A 24,784-nucleotide genomic window follows, 5' to 3' on the forward strand; every position below is an offset into this window, starting at 1 on the left:
ATGAAAAGCATCTCCGTTTTCACGTCTTTCTGTACTTTTCTCGTGCTCCTGATCATCGTCTCGTTTCATGTACAAACCAAAGCAGCTGATGGTGATGATCAGAATGCCGGGAGATGGAGTCAGAGCGACCGCGTTTATATCGTGTACATGGGTTCCGCAGCAGCCTCATCAACAAGTAGTGACGATCTTTCTTCCTTAAAGGATGATCATGCTCAGCTTCTCAGCTCTGTCAGAACACGGTCGGTAATTCTATTTATATTTTTAAGTATAATCAGGCTGTCCATTTAATCATGTACACGTACGTGTAACATGAAGATGAAGATATGACATAGTTGGAACTAATATGATTAACGTGTCTGTCTATCAACTAATTAAATAGGTTATCCTACCAAGTCGTAACTAGTTAAGCTGTTCGCCCTTCCTAAACTTTACTACTTTATTCTTTCGTTAAAATTTTGATTTCGTATGTTTATTGTAAGAGGAAATTACTTGAAGTTGAAAGTTGAATAGTAAGGGTTATATTTGTGGGTGCAGGAAACCAAATGCAGTGGTGTACACTTAGACGCATGGTTTCTCAGGGTTTGCGGGTCGTCTCTCGAACGAAGAGGCGCGATCCATTGCTGAAAAACCTGGAGTTGTATCAGTTTTTCCCGATCCCTTATTGAAACTCCACACTACTCATTCCTGGGATTTCCTCAAGTATCAAACTGCTTTAAAAATCGACTCAAATCTTAACTCAAAAACCACGGACAGAGTTTCATCAGTTACCACCGACGGAACTGACACCATTATCGGTATTTTGGACACAGGTCCTTACGTTAAAATTGGAACAATACAGAGAAAATTAGCATGTTCCATGCGCAAGAATGACACACATGAATTGACTTAAGGTTCGCAGGTGATTAGTAACGAAACCAAAAATTGAATCTAGGTATATGGCTAGAGTCGGAGAGTTTCAATGACAAAGATACGGGTCCGGTTCCGTCACGGTGGAAAGGAACGTGCATGAAATCCCATGATTTCAATTCCTCCAACTGTAATAGGTAATTTACTAATCATGATTTAAATGTGTTACGAAAATTGATATATTTCGTGAAATTATAGGTACTAAACAATATGTTATTTTTGCGATGAACGATCAGGAAGTTGATAGGAGCAAGGTTTTATATAACACTTCTGAATCTGATGGCACAACAGAGATTGATTCACCAAGGGATACACTGGGACACGGCAACCACGTGGCAGGAACAGTAGCAGGGACCGCTGTACCAGGCGCGTCCTACTACGGCGTAGCAGCTGGGACTGCCATAGGAGGCTCCCCGGGTTCAAGGATCGCCATGTACAAGGTATGCTCGTATGGAGGTTGTCCCGGCTCCGACATTTTAGCTGCCTTTGACGACGTGATTGTGGACGGGGTAGGCGTTCTATCCCTCTCGCTTGGTTCAGCCAGTTGGTCTGCGCCGGAGTTGAGCAATGACCCCATTGCGATCGGAGCGTTCCATGCGGAGGAGCTGGAGATTGCCGTGGTCTGCTCCGTCGGGAATGGTGGCCCTTACCCTGAAACCGTTGTGAACGTGGCACCTTGGATTTTGACAGTTGGCGCCACCACCATTGACCGAGATTTTGAGTCTGATGTGGTGTTGGGAGGGGGCAAGGTGATCAAGGGGAGAGGCATAAATTTTTCCAAACTCGAAAAATTGCCCGTGTACTCGTTGGTTTATGCTCTGTCTGCCGGCACACATGACGCTAATGAACTTAGTGCAAGGTAGCAATGCGATTTCCGGCTCCATCCCTAAAATTTCTGATTGGATATCTGTGATTCTCCGATCACATTGCTTCATGTACATTTTTCAGAAACTGCGAAGTAAATTCCATGGAGGCAGAAAAGATCAAAGGGAAGATTGTTCTGTGTGACACCGGCGGTGATTCTTCGAGGAATGGCCAGATTGACACAGTGAAGAGTCTGGGTGGAGCAGGTGTCATTTTTCAAGTAGAACATCCGGGGGTAGCTGCAGGTACATACGTAGCACTTCCGGCAACCGTCATCAGTGTTAAGGACGGTCAAGAAATCCTCTCCTATATCAACTCAACCAGGTAACCCTAACTCTAAAACCAAGCCAAATTTAACTTCATCAATTGGACCTTCATCTCAAAATTAATCGATTACTTATTTGTCAAGAAACCCAGTTGCAACCATCTTACCAACAGTGACGGTGACCAAGTATAAACCAGCGCCCATCGTCGTAAATTTTTCAGCCGGAGGACCTGCATCCGGCACAAGGAACATTCTCAAGGCAAGCAAGCTGGCTTCTCATTTCCGATACCTAATTTTCCAAGAAAAGAGAATACCAATATTCTTAAAGTAGTTTGTTTGCAGCCTGATATTGCAGCACCTGGTGTGAACATTCTTGCACCATGGAAGGGCAATGATTCGCCTGTCGCTCTAGAAGGAAAGGATCCGCCGCAATTCAATATCCTCTCGGGGACTTCCATGGCATGCCCCCATGTTTCGGGGATAGCGGCCACTGTCAGATCTCAAAATCCAACATGGAGCCCCTCTGCGATCAGATCAGCGATCATCACCACAGGTCGAGATTCTTATTTCACAGCGTGTTTTACTTCTGAGCTCGGAAGTTTAAATGCAACTTTCTTTCTTTGCAGCATCTCAAACAAACAATCTGGGAATCCCATTTACCACAGAGAAAAATTCTACAGCCACGCTGTATGATTATGGCGCAGGGGAAGTGACGACAACCGGACCCTTGCAACCAGGGCTGGTTTACGAAACCGAAACCGTTGACTACTTGAACCACCTGTGCTACTATGGCTACGACTTACCGACAATTAAAACCATCTAAAGAACTGTTCCCAAAGAATTTTCTCGCCCCAAGGACTCCAATGCTGATAACATATCCAACGTCAACTACCCTTCAATAGCAATTTCCAACTTTAATGGAAAAGAGAGCAAGAACGTAACCAGGAAGGTTACGAATGTTGCAGGAGATGGCGAAACGGTTTTCAGCGCTACTGTGGATGCGCCTAGCGGTCTAACTGTGAAAGTGATTCCTGAAAAGCTGCAATTTTCCAAGAACAACCAGAAGCTGAGTTACCAAGTGGTTTTCTCTCCCAAGGAAGATATGTTTGGGTCTGTAACATGGACAAACGGAAAGTACAAAGTCCGAAGTCCTTTCGTTATAGACATTTGAAAACTGAGAGGAAGTATTTCAATAAATCAAGTTATAACTATCATCGCTTTGTGTTGCCTCTGCAATAAACATCTGACCTAATAATATAGCAAACACGACGAAGCAGAACAAAGTAAAACCCGCAAACACCCGCTAAATGAAATGCTAACACAAAATAAAACCCCGACCTGCTAATCAAATGCAACACCACAAGAAACCAAGAGATTGGCATGTCATGAAATGACTCCAAGGGATTTCAATGAAAACTTAAGCTGACCTCCACAGTCAATTTGGAAGGGGAAGCCCCTGCCTACAACAGAAGCCAATCTTTATTTCAATCATTCATCTTCCCTAATCACCACATCCGACTCACTATGGTTTCATCACAATCCGGCCTTACCAATGCCAGTTTCCAATATATTGGAAAAGACTACAATCTCTACACATAAATTAAAATGCAATGATTTGGGTAAAATCAAAGAGGCCATATCAAATCGGAAATTCATTCTGCCTAAACAATCAATCAAATCAGAAGACAAGAACGAAAAATTGAGTAAGAACCACATTTTAAATATATTATCATAACAAAAGAGAACCACTTAACATCACAGTTTGCAGGTCTAGAAGAGCTAGAAGTGAGGTGGAAGTAAATAATAGTCGTAAAGGACTTCACTAAGTCACAAAACGTTTCAGATAACAGATAGAAACTAAGTCACGAAACAAAACGCTTCAGATAACGGATAGAAACAGCACTCCACAACCACAGCTCATAAAAGAGTTCATCTCCAGGCCCTTCACTCAAAAGCCCATTGGTTCTCCCTGCGAACCTCCTCCTCTTCCTCGGGAGTAAAGTCGTTCTTAATGTTGAACGTCTTGCGAATCTCCTCAGGTGTTTTTCCCTTGATCATGTCCGCCACTGTTTGGCAAGTCAGGTCCAGCAAGCTCTTTATGTTCAAATAATTCGCAGCCTATAAACAACACAACTCGATACCATGTTTTCTCAATTAGTTTTACTACCAACAGAATACAGAAATACATAATAGTACAAAGAAACATACATTGGGTGCTTTCATAAGATCTTTTGCTAGAGCCTAGAGACAAGTAAAAATTATTAAAAATCCAAGCGCTTCGGAAGCACTTCCTCACACCCAGAAGCACTTCTAAATTTTTTCTGCCAAACTGGCCCGTTGTAATCTAGTGGTCATCAAGTGATTAGTAAATATATAAGCACGAATCATAATTAAAAAATATTTAATAATAAGACAAACAAATTCACGAATTTGTTCCCCTAAAAGTTTCTAAAAACGTCAATCAGAAATCAGAAACCCTAAAGTAATAAAGCAGTAAAGTAATCGCACTGCAACAGCAGAATCGAAAAAGGAGGAAAAAAGAAGCAGACCAGGATGAGATCGAAAAGCGTGACCTGGTCGACCTTGACGAATTCGGCGTCCCAAGCCTTGAGGTCTTCATCAACGGCGGGGCGTTCTTCGGGCTTCGCGGCCTCGACGTGCTTCCGGCAGTACTCGATGACCTTCGCCAAGATCTTGCTGGTGACGTTGGGCAGAGGGATCCCGTTGTCGGCACAATCGTCCTCCACCATGTGCTTTATCGTCTGAGACTCCAAAGCCACCGCCTCGTCCACCTCAAAAGTCTCCCCGTCCGAGCTCTTCAGAGTTATCTTCCTCTCCGACGACATCGTTTGGATTGCTGCCTTAACCTGAAAACCCGAGCGAGAGAGATGATATTGGGATTTGATAGAGAATTGGAGAATTTGGAGGACAAACAAAACAAAGTAATTTTATAAGAAGCCCGACACCTAGCTTCTCATTCTAATAATATTTTAATTTAATAATTTAGTAATTTTATAAAAGCCATATATGTTTTGATGGCCTACAACGGGATCGGAATAGTTTTACGATAAAATAATGAGAGTTTTAACGAAAACCTGCAGTTCATTTTAACGAAAAATCATATTTTTACATTAAAAAGTTAAACCTGATACTATTCATTTTACCCTTTATTTTGTCTTTATCGTTAAAACTCAAAGTTTTCAAGTCATTTTTATTAGTTTTCCTTAAAATAATTCTCACTCTCATTTTTTTTTTTTGAGAACTTTATCGAAAAGCTCATGTCCCGTTTACTTTAACGAAAAATTATATTTTTACACAAAAAAGTCAATCCTAGTACTATTTACTTTACTCTTTATTTTGTTCTTATCGTTAAAACTCAAAAAAATTTTAAATAATTCTCACTCTCAATTTTTTTTTTTTGGGTGAAGAATGGAGATTACAACCCAAAGATAACAACAAAACAACAGCGAAATGAGTCCAAGAGACTCTGGCAGAATCATCAATGGGCTGATTTAATTCAAACATGAGGCTTATCAAATACAAGACCACCAATATCTATGTTATAACTTCAATTGGCCAACTGATTCATCACAATATTTTTTTTTCTCTGTAAATGTGATTCAATTCACACAATATGAAGATCAGAAGCACCCTTATCAATAGCAAGCTGTAAACCAAATCAAATGATGTGCATTATTGACTATTTGAAAATGTTGTCAGCTCTATACATAACACGTATGTGGCGTTAATTTTAAACATAACGTGTAATAGAGTTCTTGTCATGTGAGTTTTTAGCACAAATTGAACATTTAATTGAAGGCGTTATTTTTAAACGTAACATGTAATAGAGTTCTTGTCGTGGGAGTTTTTAGCACAAATTGAATGTTTAATTGAAGGTTCAACAAATCAAAATGTTCGGATGGTAAAATTTCAGGAAGATGAAGTCAAATATCCCATTTAAACCTATTGCCCATCCAACTGAATCTTCCGAATCATCAGCAACGGTCAGAGCCCATTCTATATGTTTGGGATTCGACTGCTTCATCTCAATCCAACCCCCAAGCTTTGTGAACTCATCAAGTTCTGATTCCAACATTAGAGCAACAGATCCAGTTGACCGATTGTCCTGCGAGTTTGTTCCTAGGGGTGGAACAAAGGCTTCAATCATTGTCTCGGGGGATTTGCGATGCACCAAACTGCTAAAAGGAATTGTAATGGCTCCAATTCTATGCTCCCCACATTCACTTGATAACTTAGGTATTTGGTGCAGACCCAGAAGCGACAGCTTTGTTTCTCTAGGAAGTTGATAGACAATTTGCCCAAAGGTGCTTAAGCAGCGCCCAACTCTACCTGAACTCGGTTGCGTTGCTAGTACGGAAACAAACTGAGCCAAGGAAGCGACAACATTTGATTTTTTTCACCATTAAGCCAATTGCACTGCCATTTTGTTGATTTAGAAGAGGTGGCCCAAATGATGAACGATCAGCAAGGCCCTTCCCCTGTCATGAGAAACGAAAATCATCCCTGATTTACTAAAATCCATAACAAGACCGATATAACACCAAAATATGTAAAATTTACAGGCATGATTGCCACAAAATAAACACTCTTACCAATGATATGGTGACCCTAGCTGATTCTCAAAGTAAACTTAAAGAACCGAAAAGCAAACAGATACAATCGTTAGGTAGATATTACTTTGTGAGTCATGACCTTAATACTATCAAATAAGCACCTGAAAAGCATTCCAATTTCCACTGGTGCAAACATATCTTATCAGAAAGAAAAGGAAAAGGAATACTGGAAACAATCTAGGAAACCATTGACATCAATGCGTGTAATACCTGGTGAGAAGGACTAGTAAGAACCACAACATCCCTGCACTGAGCTCCCACTGGAATTGCAATTGCAGACAACCAGTTGCTAACATTAGCCGTATAGGAAGCTTTTGCTAGAGAAAGTGGGCATTCTGAAAGATCAGAAAGCCTACTCTTGTGCTTTTGGCCGGCCACGAATTCTGCAACAAGCGTATCATTCTCCCTAACAGTAGTTTCAAAAACAAACCTCGAATCAATCTCAGTTCTCATTCCGGCTCGAGTAAGAGCATCAGAGCTGTGATCAACCTCATCCTCACTATTAAGCACAAGTAAGAATGCCCCCAAGAGATCAACCTCATCCTCATGTAAGTGTTTAATAGCTTAGTGCTTTATTTGTCATCTATATAATCTGAATAAAAGCTTGTTTCGGAATGCTTCTGGAATTGCCAAAAGTGCTTTCAATTCATATAATCAAACTGCTTTTAGCAGTGTTTAGCAGCAAAAACTAAAAATGCTTCTGGGTTATAGAGGCACTTATAAGTGCATTCCGGAGAAGCACCTGCCAGGCTGCCAGACTTGAATTTTGAATTTCTTCCAATAAGAGCACTTGTAGCAGAACATTCCCCAAAATTTCTCACCATGGGTGCTCTAGTATTTTAAATCAAATTACTATCAGCTTCGCTTAAGGTTGGTTATTAACTAATTAAATCTGATTAAGCAAACAGCAAAACAAATTAAAACATAAAAATACATGTGACAAAAAAGGAAGGAGCATTTTCGGAAATACCGGATGTCGGCGAGCTGAAGGCTGAGGGCGGCCATGGACGAGGCTGTCGAACAATTCTTGGGTCGATTTCGTGAAACCTCGTATCTTGTCTGAACAAAAGCTACAGGTTCCATTTTAGAAACCTTACCAACACCTACTGACCCAGACAACGAAGGATTACTGGAAGCGATTTTTCGGAAACTCCGAGGGTTTTTTACATACATAAACCGCTGGAATTTCAAAATCCAGACTCATTTTGCTTCGTTCGTCTTCTTTTTCTTTTTGCTTAAAATATAAACATTGGTCCTGGTCCTTGCCACGCTGGTTTTCCTTTGGTCCGAGTTGAAAAGTTAGCTTTTTATGTTTAATAATTTTAAGAAAATTAGGTAAAATGACCGTAACTCAAATCTTAATGGTTGAATTAGTCAAAATCAGATATGGACAGCATAGTAAAAATTAGTAAGTTCAGCAGCTGAGATTTTCAAATATATAATTTCGGAGAATTTCTTATAATTTTACGCATAACAGAAAAATACTATGTTGACTTATCAACAAGAAAACGGCACAAAATAAATGTCACTCGCTAAGAATCAATTAGAACGTGAAAAGTGCTTAGCTGATGGGTCATTTTTCTCAAACAACACAAACTCTATGTATTTATATAAAACTTATAATTGTCGAGATTCTGATACTAAATTGCTATAGAAGAAGTTCTCAATATCCCCTTTATAATCATTGTTTTGATGACTCAAATTCAATACCCTTTTGTTTTATTTCTCCATCAACATCAAGTATGAAGCATACCATGATTAGTACATAAATAAATACTGATTAATTTTGACTAAATTAGTAAGTTCTTCAGCAAGGTATATAACCCCTTTATCTTTGGCTGAATAAGTCGTTAATGCACTTTTGGAGTAACTTTGGGACAAATAACTTGTATACTCTTTCAGTTGGATGATAACTGTCCCAGAAAACGTACTCTCTGGTATTGTTGCATGTGTTTGGAGACAATCGATTGCACAATCTGACAACCTCTATTCTTCCTGTTCCACAACAACCTTTGTCTTCAACTTTAAATCCTGCATGCATAAATTCATCAGACTTCACGTAATTAACTTGGCTAGGACAACGTGTCACATCTGTACCCAAGTGTGTTTTCGATTGGATTAGAAATCGCTCGAATGAATGAAGCAAAATGTAGATATAATTGAATTAGTACCATATTTTTGTGGCTTGAGGATGATATCCATGAATGGACCGTAGACATCCATCAAAACCACCACTTTGGCATGGAATAGCTGCTTGTTAAGGCGGTCCACCTCCACGGATAGCTTGGAGTTGAACAACTCTGCTGCTTGATTGTATCTCGCAACACAATTTCTTTCTGAACCTCCGTCTACAGTTCTCATTGATGGCAAACATCCAACCGGTGGTAGGCCAGAAATGACAATCCTCCGTGCTCCCAATGCATATAATTCCTTAGTTTAGTTTATATTAAATTAGTACTGCTTTTATAACATGTTCACGTACTTGGAGCCAGAGAAGTTGAAGTATATACCCGCACGAAGGCTGAAGCCTCGGCCACCATAAAATCAATGTAGGCATCTATATTGTATTGCAAGGAGCGTGCAGGTGTATGAAAGTAGGTATTCACTAGGTCGTCACTGCCTGTTACCACAAAGTGTAGGCTCTTGCTTACAATGCTCTTTGCTCTCTTTCCTCCAACATAATTTTTCAGCTTCTCTTTGTATTCTTCCAGCAGTAGTAATTGTTCCGATAGCGGTATAACAGACTGATGATCATTTTTTTTTATCATACTATTCAGCAAAATATGACTAAAATCAAGAAAAAAATGAGTAGATATTATTTATGTGTGTACCATCATCTCAGATGTTAATGGATCGAATCCTGAAGCGCCTGAAGCAAAGTTTACTCCGGTGGCAAAGTCCTTCTCTTGGAGACTTGGATCAAGATACGCCGGCAAAAGTTTTTTGATTCCCAGTTCCTCCACTGAAAAAAGAATTAATTAGTAGCCGATAACATTAGTAATTAATTTGATTAGGACTTGTATTATGTATAATAATATATGATTAAGAGATTATTACACACCAACGATGTCTGAGGGCACCTTGCCATTGCCAAATCTTCCGGTAGCCACTCCTCCCACAAAATCTCTTCCATATGGGGGAAAATTGCTTTTAATAATTGTTACAAGGTTGTTGTTGTTGCCTGTATCAACGATTGAATCCCCGAACATAAAAACAGCAGGAATTGTAACATTTTTTGGTAGCTTCACAGTTGCTTGGGCAGTAGAGAATATCAGGTCTAGAGAACCAAGCAAAAAGAAAAATAAACTGGTCATTGCAGCTAATACTGCAGGAGAAAACAATGAAGTTTTCTCATGACTCGCATTACGTATGGAATTATAAACACGCAAGAAGAATTCACCATATGTGTGAGTGTCAGTTGCGTGACTTCGGGATCAATTGCTTGCAGGGATCTGTTACCGCGCATGCAAAAGGCGTGCTTTCTGATCATATTAATTGAAACACTCTAAAATGCACCTACAAAATTCATCGTTTCTTCCCCTGCATGATAACGGAGTCCTAATCATATACAAGTGAACCTTAAAAGTAAAATTGATATGAAGGAGTGCTACTACTTCTTTGTGTGAATATGCTTTCTGTAACTTTTTACAAGAATTTAGCTTTGTTAGTACTTCAGCTGCAATTATGTTTCTGTTCCTGCACCACAACTTATGTAGCTGCGGCCACCGAGGAGCGCGCAGCTGCCTGCTGCAGAAAATGGAACATTTAAATTTCAAGGAGTGTTCGCGTTTGGAGATTCGCATAGTGCTAATTACTGACTTTGAAGATTTATATATAGCCTCGGGGCAAGGCGAATTGGTGTTTTCGGTGATGTAGAATTAGGATGCACACCATTTGGCAGATCCGGAGGAGGGTTACTGATGGAGTGTTTGGAGAGTTCAATTCAAAGTTATCATCTGAATTTGATTGCATCAATGCGAACTTTACAGACGCGAAGCTAGTCTATATGGATCTTTGCCAACCTTTTCGTTGTTGTTGCCGGTTCCAATACTCAGGCGCCGCCCTTGAGACCACCTATCACGGCGCCTAATCTTACAGACCGCAGCATGCAGTGGGTCTTACTGGGGTCCCCTTCTCCTTCCAGATTTGAACTCTTCAAATTTATCCTCAAATTCTAGATTAAAGTTAATTAACTAAATTTACAATTTCATAAGAAGGCCAGGTTCGGACCTCTTCAACCTTGACACGACGATCGAATCAGACCTCGAGCGGTGAATCCGGGCGAGAATCAGTTGAAGTAGAAGAGAGACTGTGGGTGGTTGAGCTTGTCGGGGAATCTTCCCTCTCTCTTTCTTCCGCCACTACGTCTTTCATTATTCCTAGCTTCAACAATCATCGCCGTTGGGATCCCTTCAAGTGGGATTTCGCAGTTACCCAGGTGAGAAAACGACTCCCAAATCACAAAACAAGCCAAACCCAGATAAAAAACCAAAGAAATTAAAGTGGACTCGTTAAAGATTGTGTCTTTGATAAAGCCTAAAGTGGGAAAAGAGCAATGAAATTGCAGATGGGTTCGTTAAAGATTGTCTTTGGTAAAGCTTAAAGTGGGAAAGAAAAGCCATGAAATTGCACCAACTCCGCTAAATCATGAGGAAGGGAGCGACGATGAGGCGGACAAGATGAGGTAAGGGGAGCGCATGCATGTGTGAGAAAATTTTTTATTTTTGTTTTTGAAATAGAAGGAAAGAGGAAGAGAATGACAAATAATTTGGGAATGAGAAGTTATTTTTATTTTTATTTTTTTTAATTAGAAATATATTAGGATTACATGTAGGTGAGACTTAAAAAAAACAGCAAAATTTAGTTATATGAAATTACATTTCTGCCCCATATTATTTCTTATTCATGTTCTGTTTAATTACAAGGTTAAACTTGTAATTTCATAGGATTTTGGTTAACAATGAGTGTTTTATTAATTAGTAGAGATAAATTATTATATGATCATAAATTATTATAAACAATTTACCAAACATTTAACTACTTTATTTTACAATTATTTACTCTCATGTAGAAGCAGTTTTTTTTAAACTGTTTTATTTTACAACTGCTTATTTTAACATTACAACATATACAAATTTTTTTTTTTAAATCACATCAATACTTGCTTAGAAGAAGCGGCTGGAATAATTGTCGAGAATCTGCTTCACAATGATCTTGTATGCTCTTTCGGTTGGATGGTAGCTGTCCCAGAAAACGTACTTAGAGTCATGTGTGCAGACCCCTGCTGGTTGGAGCTGATTGCACAGTTTTGTTACTTCAATAAGGCCAGTTCCACAACACCCTTTATTCGCAACTTCAAACCCTGCCGACATGGATCGACACAAACATATAAATCTTTACTAATTTATAGGAAATGTAATGGAGCTAGCTAGGCAGAGTAAATGAAACATCGTACCGTATTTAGCGGGGTTTTTTATGATATCGAGTAGAGGATTATAGATGTCAATGTAGACCATTCTCGAGTTTGGCAGGTTTTTGTTAAGGCGATCCATCTCCACAGAGAGCTTGGAATTGAACAGCTGGCATGCTTGGTTTTGCTTTTCGTCACAATCTCTTTGTATGCCTCCATTTAACGTTCGTTGAGATGGTACACATCCGATAGGTGGTGCACTTAGTACGCCTATTCTTCGTGCCCCCAATCCATACAAGTCCTACAAAATTCATAACTTTGCTATATCAATTAAATTGTGAAAAGATGAACATTTTTCATTTTTAGCAATTTGTGTCACGAAAATACGCACCTTGACGAAATCAGAGGCATGTTTGAGGATGAAGTCGGTGTAAGAAGGAACGTCATACTCCAATCTCCTAAGACCGCTAAGAAAATAGGTATTAGAAATATCGTTGCTGCCGGCTACCACAAAAATCAGACTGTTTTTTATGATGAAGTTTGTTTTCTTCTCTCCAACAATTCCTTTCAGCTTTTCTATGTACTCCTTGAACTGTTTCATTTGGTCGGATAGCGATGCAACTACCTACACAATCGAATTCCAGAATTAATGAAGGAGGGGAAAATAAAATTAACAAAAGAATAAAGGATTAGAGCTTTAAATATATAGGTCGTACCGCGAGTTTTGCTGTCAATGGATCATAACCTGCACCACCGGCAGCTATGACAACACCGGTAAGGAGGTCATTAGGCTGCAGGGTTGGATCCAAATATGCCGGCAACAGCTCCTTGATTCCTAATGCTTTCACTGGACATGAAAAAAAAAAATCGTAACATAGAGGAGGGTTAATTGAACATTTTATTGTATAAGTCTATAAGAGAATATTTATTCGGAATATCTGGGACAAAATTAGAGATAAAAAGTATTATATTCTCGGATTTTTCACAAAAAACTAGGAGTTAGCGCACAGTTTTGATCTGTTATACGAAGTTCTACAAAAAGCAAAGCCAGAGTGGCTACCAGTTAGTAATCTTTTATTAGTGTTTAATGGTGGTGATGATGATGACGACGATGATTGTGATAATGATGGTGATGACAACCTATGAGGTCTGAGGGAACCTTTCCATTGGAATATCTGCCGGTTGGCATTCCTCCCTTGAGGTCTTTTCCATAGGGTAAGAAATTGCAGCGTGCAAATGTCTCGAAGTTTTCGTTGTTGTTGCCGGTATCAACAATCGAATCTCCGAATACAATAACAGCCGGGATAGTCACATTCTCCGGTAGCTTGACTGTCTCAGCTGCCTCAGTAACGTTACTCATACTAATAATATTGCACAAGAAAATCACGAAAATTACACATGACGACTGCATCTGCAGCCTGACCAGTTTAGGACTAAACAGACCTAGTCCTCCTGCATCTGCATGCATTCTGGACAATTAAATCCCCAAGTTGCAGGTACACAAAAATAAATGATCGAAAAGAAATGAGCATAAACTTGTGGGTCTTTAATTTCCGATTGTGAATTTATATTAGTTTTCGATTGTTCCTTGTGAATTTAATCAATTTATATATGATTGTTTATTGTGTTTGTTGTGAATTTATATTAGTTTCCGATTGTTTCTGGTGAATTTTATATGATTGGCTGTTGTGTTTGTTGTAAATTTATACACAAAAAAAGTTGAGGTTGCCCGCATCCCTCTTATAAACCATTTTATACACAAAGACAGTTGAGGTTGCCTACACAAAGAAAGTTGGGCTACATCCCTCTTATAAGTCTTTGCATGTTTGGTCTTGCACTTCGTGTCGTCATTAGGTTTTGTTGCATCATTAAACTAATTGGCGATATGAGGAGTAGTTCAATCTCTTATATGATTTAATCTCACACTAATATGAAATTTTGTCCTCACATCCTCACAATATATACGTATAGATCGAGTCATAGATTTTTCTCAAGCAAGCTGTCAGTCGATGGCGTCCATTTATTAACAACGCAAATAAATAATTAGTTGTTTTAACTTTTTTCAACATGCAACAATTAATTTAGGTGGCTTAATAGGCTCTCCATACTGATACAGAACTAATAAGATAAAAAATTTATTTTCTCCCCTTTAGATTTTCTACATTAGAGAACAATTTTAATGAAAGTTTCGACAAATGTCTCATGCATCAGTTCATGCATAATGTCATTTTATTTTATTTTAAAATATACGATTTTAAAATAACTAAGAGAAAGCAGGCTTTAATTAGGCTATGTTTTGAGTGAAATACAAATGAGGGAGACATAAAGCTAAACTTCGTTGATGGAAATAACATATATAGCAAGTAACACGATAAGAGAACTCTACTTACAAAGAAAACATATGATAAAAATCATCTAAAACAATAGTTGGTAGAAGCACAAAAATCATGAATATAAGCAAACGTTGCACATGAAGGAACGCTGGACTAGACCCCCAGTAATATGGATCATGATCTGCACAAAAAGTTAATTAAGGCATCGGCTACAGAGTTGCCCTCGCTAAAAATATGGGAAACATAAACATGCATATGCCTAACTGGCCACAAGCAATTACTCCAATCAACATGCAAATACCAAGGAATAATAAAACTAGGAGAGTTTACGTAGTGAATCACTACAGTTGCGTCTGTCTCCAACCAAATGTGATTAACTTTCAAGTTCCAATGAAATTTAGGTCAAGTGAGAAAAAAACCTACTTTACAAAGTTGTAGCGCTTGTTTAGAAGTGCTATTAAAGTGATTAAAAACGCTTTTGGTAAAAATGTTATTTAGACCAATTATGAGTAAAAATACAAGTGAAATCTCAAAAAGTAGTTAAAGTGCTTCTTACGCAATTTGGCTGTTGTGTTAGTGGAGCAATAAAAACAGGTATATTGTGAAGCCAATTCAGTCCATTCACATGTACGAATTTATCTATATAATGTTTGTATTCACTTCACCCGATCGACATAAAGAGCTGCCGGTGCAGAAAACGTTGCTTTGCGGATTCTTCAAAAATACTTCAAAATTATGGTTTCTTGATGCTGCCATCTGTATCTCAGTGGTTTCCACGTGTCAAATTCTCTATTGGTCTAATTCATATCGATAAACAGATTTATGCATCTAAACATGTTTTTGTTCTGAATATATACGTGTGAATGATTTCAAGAAGCTATATACAATTCTTGTTTGTCTTGTTAATATGTCTGATTTCTTTGTTTCTGTTTGGCCCTAAAATTATTGGGCTGGGCCGAGTATGGAATTGCTCTCGGTCCAGAAGCGCTGCTCGAGGATTGCTACAAACCGGCCGGTTCATAGGCCGCCTAACTAAGGTCGGTCAAGTCCTGTTTGGGAAAAGAATATTCCAGATGAATAGGAAGTGGTGGGCCCTATTGCGAAGCGGATGAATGAAGAGGTTAAGTCCTGATGCAGTAAAGATTCTCGGCCAGATAAAGATACCGGAAAGTGGAAATGAATGTGGCCTAATAAGAGGTTGAATTCAAAATCCTAATAGAAAAGGGATTGGCCGAGATAAGATGGATTGGGGTAAGAAGTCCTAGTTCGAGTATGGTTAGGATTTGTTCTTACTGCTATAAATAGAGAACGGAGTGCACAATTAAAGTCTCTCCAATTCAACACACAATTGCCTTGCGTAAACAGCATTATGGAGGCAACCGGCGAACATCTTCAGTTTGGATAAACAACATTGTTGCCGTAGAATCAATCGACCAAGGAGCACATTCAGTTTGGATAAACAACATTGCATCGAGGCCGACTGATTACCTATCCAAGTCTCGGTCGAGAAGGGTTTCCTAATCCTTATTGGCAGAGGTCATCTTATTAGCCTTCTTGGCGAAGTAAGGTGTTACGAGTTACGACATTCGGCACATTGAACGCCGAGTAATTTTATGATTGGATACTCACAAGTGAGTTTTAGAGTTCGGCATTCTGACGGCCGAACCACCTTTACCATCAAGACATACGTCACCTTTGAGTATTTGTGTCCATATAGTCTAGTGTCGATTCGACGTGCTTATACTCTCACGAATATAATCATTGTGACTGAATCCGGCAACGACGATTCGTGAACTTCGTAGAATTAGTAACCTTGTCTTCAGGCTCGAGAATCCAAAGGCCGAGACTTGTTCCTTCCTCGGCTGTAGTCGCAAGATCAAGAAGTCAACAATGCGCTCAATGCAACATCAGCAAATTTTACTCCTCGGCCGACGAGTTGGCACGCCCCGCATCAACGGAATGACGTAGTTAGCTCATTAGTTACTCGGCTTGCGCACCACGTAGGCTTTGTAATTTTGAGGGTCAACAGTTTCATATAACAAAACCATGTCGACTTAAATCATTAAGCAACACATAACTCTTTGATTAACCTAAGTCCAGAACAAATCAATTTTACAAATCGTTATTCCAAGCAGGGAATTTGAAGGGTTTTATTCATTTGTAAAGATATAATGAGTTGTCTCAGATGACGAGGCTGGGATAATTGTCGAGAATCTGCTTCACAATGATCTTGTACGCTCTTTCGGTTGGATGGTAGCTGTCCCAAAAAACATACTTAGAGTCATCTATGCAGACTCCTGCAGGTTGGAGCTGGTTGCACAGTTTTGTTACTTCAATGGTGCCAGTACCACAACACCCTTTATTCGCAACTTCAAACCCTGCCGACATGGATTGACACAAACATATAAATCTTTACTAATTTATAAGAAATGTAATAAAGCTAGCTGGGCAGAGTAAATGAAACATCTTACCGTATTTAGCTGGGTTGTTTATGAGATCGAGTAGCGGATTATAGATGTCAATGTAGACCACTCTCGAGTTTGGCAGGTTTTTGTTAAGGTGGTCCATCTCCACAGAGAGCTTGGAATTGAACAGCTGTGATGCTTGGTTTTGTTTTTCGTCACAATCTCTTTGTATGCCTCCATTTAACGTTCGTTGAGATGGCACACATCCGATAGGTGGTGCACTTAGTACGCCTATTCTTCGTGCCCCCAATCCATACAAGTCCTACAAAATTCATAACTTTGCTAACTAGCTACATCAATTAAATTGTGAGGAAATGTACATTTTTCATTTTTAGCAATCTGAATCAAGAAAATACACACCTTGATAAAATCAGAGGCATATTTGAGCATGAAGTCGGTGTAAGAAGGAACGTCATACTCCAATTTCCTAACACCGCTAAGAAAATAGGTATTAGAAATATCGTTGCTGCCGGCTACCACAAGAATCAGACTGTTTTGTATGATGAAGTTTGTTTTCTCCTCTCCAACAATTCCTTTCAGCTTTTCCATGTACTCCTTGAACTGTTTCAATTGGTCAGATAGCGATGCAACTGCCTACACAATCGAATTCCAGAATTAATGGAGGAGGAAAAAAATTAAAATTAACAAAAGAACAAAGGCTTAGAGCTTAAATATATAGGTCGTACCGCAAGTTTTGCTGTCAATGGATCATAACCTGCACCACCGGCAGCTATGACAACACCGGTAAGGAGGTCATTAGGCTGCAGGGTTGGATCCAAATATGCCGGCAACAGCTCCTTGATTCCCAATGCTTCCACTGTACATGAAAAAAAAAATCGTAACATAGAGTAGGGTTAATTGAACATTTTATTGTATATGTGAATAATTATTCAGAATTTCTGGGACAAAATTAAACATGAAAATTATATTCTCGGATTTTTCACAAAAAGCAAGGGCTAGGGTTCAAAGTTTATTCCTAACTCAATTATCATAATAATTAATACCAGTTAGTAATCTTTTATTAGTGTTCAATGATGATGATGACGACGATGATGATGGTGATGACAACCTATGAAGTCTGGGGGAACCTTTCCATTGGAATATCTGCCGGTTGGCATTCCTCCCTTGAGGTCTTTTCCGTAGGGAAGGAAATTGCAGCGTGCAAATGTCCTGAAGTTTTCGTTGTTGTTGCCGGTATCAACAATCGAATCTCCGAATACAATAACAGCCGGGACAGCTGCCTCAATGACGTTATTCTTACTAATAATATTGCAGAAGAAAATCACGAAAATTACATATGACAGCATCTGCAGCCTGCCCAGTTTAGGACTAAATAGCCCTAGTCCTCCTGCAACTGCATGCATCTGGACAATATCACCAAGTGGCAGGTACACAAAAATAAATGATCTAAAAGAAATGCATCTGGACAATATATAGTTAAGATCGAGTCTAGACCAAAAAATTGTTCGAGACATAGATTTTTCTGAAGCGAAGCAGTCAGATGGTATTCATTTATTAACAACCCAAATAAATATTTAGCTGTCAACAATTAATGTTACTCTTATCACATTTTTTACACTATATTTGTACTACCCTTTTTAATAATGATGGGACTTAGATGTGTTGTTGAGCTCTACCTCAATTAAAGAAGTGAGACAAATGTGATATAAAAAATGAAGAATATTTTTGTTCACCACCCTATTTATCAACGTTGAATGAGTTTAAATTTTGACATTTGTGTATTGGAAAAACAGAAATTTCAAAATTTAAACTCATTAGGTTCAATTCTCGCTAAATGTAAAATTGAATCACATTATTATAGCAAATTCATTGTAAGACTAAGCTCATTCCTCATCCCTTAATGTACATACTACCGTTTGTTCAAAAAATAAATAATAACAATATACAATAATGTGCATTACCAATATTTGAGATGGTAAGTGTAAGCGTGTAACGTCACTCTTCTTTGGTTGTTCTAACTTTCAACATGCAATAAATATTTAGGTGGCTTGATTAAGCTCTCCAGGCTGATATATAACTAACAAGATAATAAGAACACCCCATTCCCCCGGTGGAGCCCACTTTTAATATTTTATTAATTTTTTTAATAGAAAATGTGTGACATCCCACATCGCCCAGGGAAGTGATCCTTATATGTATATTCTCATCCCTACCTAGCACGAGGCCTTTTGGGAGCTCACTGACTTTAAGTTCCATGGAAACTCCGAAGTTAAGCGAGTAGCGCGCGAGAGGACTCCCATGATGGGTGATCCATGAGGAAGTTCTTGTGTGAGTTCCCAGAAACAAAACCGTGAGGGCATGGTCAGGGTCCAAAGCGGACAATATCGTGCTACGGTGGTGGAGCGGGCCCGAGATATGGTGGACCCCAGACCGGGATGTGACAATTTGGTATCAGAGCCTAACCCTAGCCGCGTGTGTGCCGACGAGGACGTCGGGCCCCTAAGGGGGGTGGATTGTGACATCCCACATCGCCCAGGGGAGTGATCCTTATATGTATATTCTCATCCCTACCTAGCACGAGGCTTTTTGGGAGCTCACTGACTTCGGGTTCTATGGGAACTCCGAAGTTAAATGAGTAGCGCACGAAAGCACTCCCATGATGGGTGACCCACTGGGAAGTTCTCGTGTGAGTTTCCAGAAACAAAACCATGAGGGCATGGTCAGGGCCCAAAGCGGACAATATCGTGCTACGGTGGTGGAGTGGGCCCAGGATGTGACAAAGTAGGCCCCCCTTATGCCACATCAGCATTTAACAGAGCAATTAACAGACAACTGACAGAAGGTATGACATTGCAACAAATTCGAAGATAACGGACAATATCGTGCTACGGTGATCGAGCAGGCCCGGGATGTGACAAAGTGGGCCCGCCTTATGCCACGTCAACATTTAATAGAGGAATTAATAGACAACTGACAGAAGGTATGACATTGCAACAAATTCGAAGATAAGGTATAGGTATGACATTGAAACTTTTTAAAGACAAGGTATGAAACGGTTAATAACCCAATAGTTGAAGTAGTTTTATGTAATTTACCCAAAATAATATTACAATTCTCAAATAAAGCATGATTTATGCATATGTGATTAAACTAATGCTATTTTATGTGTTGATGGCTCTAATCAATTATAGACGGAGCTCGATGCTTAACCACCACCACGACGACTCTTAATTGCTTGATGTGGAAGTTGCTTGGTGGGGGATCGTACCCTCTTGATATACAGTTGACGTATATAGTTGAGAATTCATAAATATCAAATCAATCAATGTTGCGCGTCTCTCTTAATTATAAGCTCAGGTAAATTACATAAAACTACCTCAACTATTGGGTCATTAATAGTTTCATACCTCGTCTTTAAAAAGTTTCAATGTCATACCTTATCTTCGAAGTTGTTGCAATGTTATACCTTCCGTCAGTTGTCTGTCAATTCCTCTGTTAAATGCTGACATGGCATGAGGTGGAGCCCACTTTTTATTAAAAATATTTAAAAAATCAATAAAATATTAATTAAATATTAACTAACCCCATCTGTCGTCCCCCCCCCCCACCAAAAACCTTCATACCCAGAACCCCACCCTCACCTCCCCCATAACCCCCCCCCCCTTTTCCTTCCCTCTCCTCCCACCCACCTCCCTCTCCTCCACTCTCTTCACCTTCCCTCCCATTCAAAGTCTAATATATATATATATATATATATATATATATTCATAAACAAATTTGAACCCAAATTGTCCAGATCGTCGCACCCCACCCAACCCTTCCTTTCTCGGACCACCTCAGCTGGTTTTTCTTTTTCTTTTTATTTATTTATTTATTTTTTTAAGTTTTGAATGAGAAAGGAGGTGAAGAGAGTGGAGGAGAGGGAGGTGGTTAGAAGGAGAGGAAGGGAGAAAGTGGGGTTACGGGGGAAATGGGGGGTGGGGTTCTGGGTTTGGAATGAAGGTTTTGGGGGTAAGGGGGGACGACAGATGGGGAAGATGATGAAAGGGATGGGGTTTCGAGTGTTGAGGGGGGGGGAGGTGGGGTGATGGGATCTAGGTATGGTTTTTTTTTGTTTTAAATGTTTAATGTTTAGTTAATTTTTTTAATTTTTTAATAGAAAGTGGACCCACCTAATGCCATGTCAACATTTAACAGAGGAATCGATAGATAACTGACGAAAGGTATGACATTGCAATAAATTCGAAGATAAGGTATGATATTGAAACTTTTTAAAGACGAGGTATGAAACTATTAATGACCCAATAATTGAGGTAGTTTTATGTAATTTACCCAAAATAATATTACAATTCTAAATAAAGCATGATTTATGCATATGTGATTAAACTAAAGCTATTTTACGTGCTGATGGGCGCCTAATCAATTATAGAGTGAGCTTGATGCTTAACCACCACCACGGCGGCTCTCAATTGCTTGATGTGGAAGTTGTTTGGCAGTGTATCATACCCTCTTGATATACAATTGACGTTTACAGTTGAGAATTCATAAATATCAAATCAATCAATGTTGTGTGTCTCTCTTAATTATAAGCTCGGGTAAATTACATAAAACTACCTCAACTATTGGGTCATTAACATTTTAACAACCCAATAGTTGAGGTAGTTTTATGTAATTTACCCAAAATAATATTACAATTCTCAAATAAAGCATGATTTATGCATATGTGATTAAACTAATGTTATTTTATGTGTTGATGGTCGTCTAATCAATTATAGAGGGAGCTCGATGCTTAACCACCACCACGACGGCTCTTAATTGCTTGATGTGGAAGTTGTTTGATGAGGGATCATACGCTCTTGATATACAATTGACATATACAATTCAGAATTCATAAATATCAAATCAATCAATGTTGCGCGTCCCACTTAATTATAAGCTCTACTTTAAGGACACACGAATTATGGGGCATGCAGGGCATCTGCTTGTAAATTTCGTGGTGTGGCTCTGCATGTGAATGTGATGCAGTTGGAAGTTGACTTATAACTAAATGAGGATCGTTAGATTATTAATGTATTATAATGGTCGAGATGAAGCGAAATGTGGAAAAATGCTTAAGTTATGTTATCGAAATTAGACGTTGGGGAGCTATGATGGAGAAGCAAACTCTTTTTATCTTTCTTGTTTTTTGAAGGGTGATTTTATTCTAACCCAATGAAGAACTTTGGGATCAAATTCTATATTTGTGTTCATATATCGTAGGATAATATAAATAATTATGATCATAATATACATGTAAATTCAATCAATTAGATAATAACCAAATGCATCAAACACATATATCAATAAATAAAGCAGTAAAAAGGAAAAGTAAAGAATTATTCGGGTTGTTTGCCCGATGCACCATTCCCATGGTGTAGGGGCGATTGTGCAGGTATTATTAGATACGAGGAGCTTTGGGGTAGCAGACAGAGTTCAGAGAGCTTGGAGTGTTAGGTTACCCCTATACTTTTCCTTAAACAGTTGAAACTATTGTTATTTTCAGTGCAGTATTCCAGTTTGTATTTCTTGGCATCCCTTTATAGTTCACCGTCGTGCGTCGATCCTGGATGTATGTCGGGATCGAAGCATGACATAATTAATCATTCATAGCTTCACTAGAATAAACATGGGTACGAGCAATGAAACATACATCCACATTATGGTGCATATCAGAAAATTCATTTCATGAGAATCTCAAATCAATTTCATTACATATAAGATATCAAAAGTAAAAGTAATTATACGCACATTGAAAAAAATTCAATATTATTTGTTTGTTCTAGTGAGCAATGACATAAAAGAATTAGAAAATATTGTTAAATAACCAATAGAGCATCAAACAGTAATCTATATTTCCATAGTATGCTTCAACATTAAGTATAGAATAGTATATACACATAACTATTTTATAATTGACAACAGATTCAATCTCACGATAAATCTCACAGCCATATATATAAATATGAACATCAACCGTAAAGTAACTACACGTACCTACATAAAAGTTTAACATGTTCGCCATTTTGTCTCATGCTAAAAATCTCAATAATTTCACATGTGTAATCTCTAAGACGAAACCAAAATAAAAAATAAAAAAAAACTCATGTTAATTAAAAATGATATACATTCCCGGCCTTTTTTTTTTTTTCGCTTTTCTTCTTGTTTTTTTTTTTTCTTCTTCCTTTACTTATTTTATATATATATATATATATATATATATATGTAGCACAAAATGCATATTAGATCAGGACTAATGGAAGTCAAAAGTATGAAGTGGTGAAAATACAATAATTCAAGTACTCACATGAAACAAATAATATGCAAATGCAAGTAATGTCATGTGGTAGTCTAGAAATGGAACCATTTCTTGATTAAGAGAAAAGATCAAATCGAATAATTCCGCTTGGCTTCTAGAGAGAATGATCGATACACCTAGATCTTAAATAATCAAATAATTCATTAGTTTTCCAGTAAGAAATTCTTATGCAAACACAAAGTCAATAATCTAGAATTATAAGTTAAATCACAAAATGCATAACAACTCATATGCCGACAATCTCATTTAAATTTTTGACAACTACTTAACAATGAAATTCGTTCCCTTAGCCTCAACAATGTCGAGACAACATGCATAAAGTAATTATGCATATACATGATTCATGAAACAATATTTCAATTGCCAAATGAAAACAAAATTCAGTTTCTAGGTCAAACTTCATTTACCCTTTTATACATTTGTAAATTATATACTCTGCAAGAATATGATGAGATGCAATCAAACTGAAACAGAACTTTCGGTCATTAGCAAACAGGTCTAGTTTTATACTGCAATTTCAAGAATGAGATATTTAAGCGACATTTTGTTCAGTTTCTAATTTTTTTTTTTTTGGACGTTTTGACACACCCGGATCCGGAATGTCCACTAAGACCCCAAATCGAGCTGTGCTGGCCGACATTTGGAAGGTGACGAAGCCATAAAGTGTGATAGTGTACAAAATGTGAATAAATTAAAACCTAAAAGTGCTTAAGTACACGAGTGCGTGATGAGCAGGTCTGGACCCATTTCACGCGTGATACAGAGCATAGGTATAGTACAGTAAGGTAAGATAATGATTATACCATCATAAGAAGACATCTGTATGAAAAGTGCCACGAATTCTCATCGATATGGAACTCTGCTGCTAGAACCTGGAGGGGTGCAAAAATAGAAAATGTGAGTGAGTGAAACAAAACTTTTCAACCCAATTTCAATTACCAAATGCAGTAACCCCTCGCCGTAACACCTATATAATTTCTCAGAAAATAACAGGCGTGACTATAACTCTAAAGTTTAACCAAAATAATCGTCTCGCAATTATGCCGTGTCAAATATCTCAACAAGAATAAGTAACCCAGGTGAAATAAATCAATATGAAATGGTATGTCAGCCAGATCCACCTATTATGGCCTGTACGGCTGAACCAATAGCTCATCAACATGCTAGCTGGAGTTACCTCACGTGAACTGTATGGCTGAATCAATAGCTCATCAATCAATGCTTGCATATAAGTCAGGAGTCACTTATAGTGACCTGTACGACTTATCCACATCTCATCAATCAAAGCTAGCATATAAGTCAGGAGTCACCTATAGTGACCTGTGCGACTTATCCACACATCTCATCAATCAAAGTTAGCATATAAGTCGGGAGTCACCTATAGTGACCTGTACGACTTATCTATATCTCATCAATCAAAGCTAGTCAATAGCTCAATAACATGCTAGCCAATAGCTCAATAAGTATACCTCCACATGAATCGGAACCACCTAAAGTGGTCTATACAACAGGACTGGGTGTAAATAAATACGCTCTCAAGTGCTACGATCACGTGAAGACTGTGCGAATAATCGCGCTTCACCTATGAGTA

The 24,784-nt window shown here is 38.4% G+C and overlaps 4 protein-coding genes, 1 non-coding gene and 2 pseudogenes across 5 annotated transcripts; 2 read left to right on the forward strand and 5 right to left on the reverse strand.

The window, feature by feature from the left end:
- On the forward strand, positions 1-3,643 carry LOC137734324 (CO(2)-response secreted protease-like; annotated as a pseudogene).
- Positions 802-904, forward strand: LOC137720536 (U6 spliceosomal RNA). Its single transcript, XR_011066535.1, has one exon. It is a non-coding gene; the product is annotated as a U6 spliceosomal RNA (small nuclear RNA).
- Positions 3,644-3,734: 91 nt separating the features above from the next.
- On the reverse strand, positions 3,735-4,983 carry LOC137734334 (SKP1-like protein 1B). Its single transcript, XM_068473618.1, has 2 exons — positions 4,585-4,983; positions 3,735-4,153 (listed from the first exon to the last, which is right to left on the reverse strand). Exons 1-2 carry the CDS (start codon positions 4,879-4,881, stop codon positions 3,980-3,982), a joined length of 471 nt encoding a protein of 156 aa, XP_068329719.1. The 5' UTR covers positions 4,882-4,983; the 3' UTR covers positions 3,735-3,979.
- An 875-nt stretch (positions 4,984-5,858) lies between these two features.
- Positions 5,859-7,866, reverse strand: LOC137741659 (uncharacterized). Its single transcript, XM_068481358.1, has 3 exons — positions 7,640-7,866; positions 6,880-7,075; positions 5,859-6,534 (listed from the first exon to the last, which is right to left on the reverse strand). The coding sequence occupies exons 1-3, from the start codon at positions 7,840-7,842 to the stop codon at positions 6,382-6,384; spliced, it is 552 nt and encodes a 183-aa protein (XP_068337459.1). The 5' UTR covers positions 7,843-7,866; the 3' UTR covers positions 5,859-6,381.
- A 631-nt stretch (positions 7,867-8,497) lies between these two features.
- On the reverse strand, positions 8,498-9,983 carry LOC137729719 (GDSL esterase/lipase EXL1-like). Its single transcript, XM_068468730.1, has 5 exons — positions 9,731-9,983; positions 9,501-9,631; positions 9,180-9,413; positions 8,841-9,099; positions 8,498-8,700 (listed from the first exon to the last, which is right to left on the reverse strand). Exons 1-5 carry the CDS (start codon positions 9,981-9,983, stop codon positions 8,498-8,500), a joined length of 1,080 nt encoding a protein of 359 aa, XP_068324831.1.
- A 1,723-nt stretch (positions 9,984-11,706) lies between these two features.
- On the reverse strand, positions 11,707-13,611 carry LOC137717727 (GDSL esterase/lipase EXL3-like; annotated as a pseudogene).
- Positions 13,612-16,448: 2,837 nt separating this feature from the next.
- Positions 16,449-18,267, reverse strand: LOC137747195 (GDSL esterase/lipase EXL3-like). Its single transcript, XM_068487251.1, has 5 exons — positions 17,947-18,267; positions 17,564-17,694; positions 17,238-17,471; positions 16,884-17,139; positions 16,449-16,790 (listed from the first exon to the last, which is right to left on the reverse strand). Exons 1-5 carry the CDS (start codon positions 18,239-18,241, stop codon positions 16,594-16,596), a joined length of 1,113 nt encoding a protein of 370 aa, XP_068343352.1. The 5' UTR covers positions 18,242-18,267; the 3' UTR covers positions 16,449-16,593.
- Between the last annotated feature and the right edge of the window lie 6,517 nt (positions 18,268-24,784).

This window comes from Pyrus communis, chromosome 1, assembly GCF_963583255.1.
Source record: "Pyrus communis chromosome 1, drPyrComm1.1, whole genome shotgun sequence".
NCBI lineage: Eukaryota > Viridiplantae > Streptophyta > Magnoliopsida > Rosales > Rosaceae > Pyrus > Pyrus communis.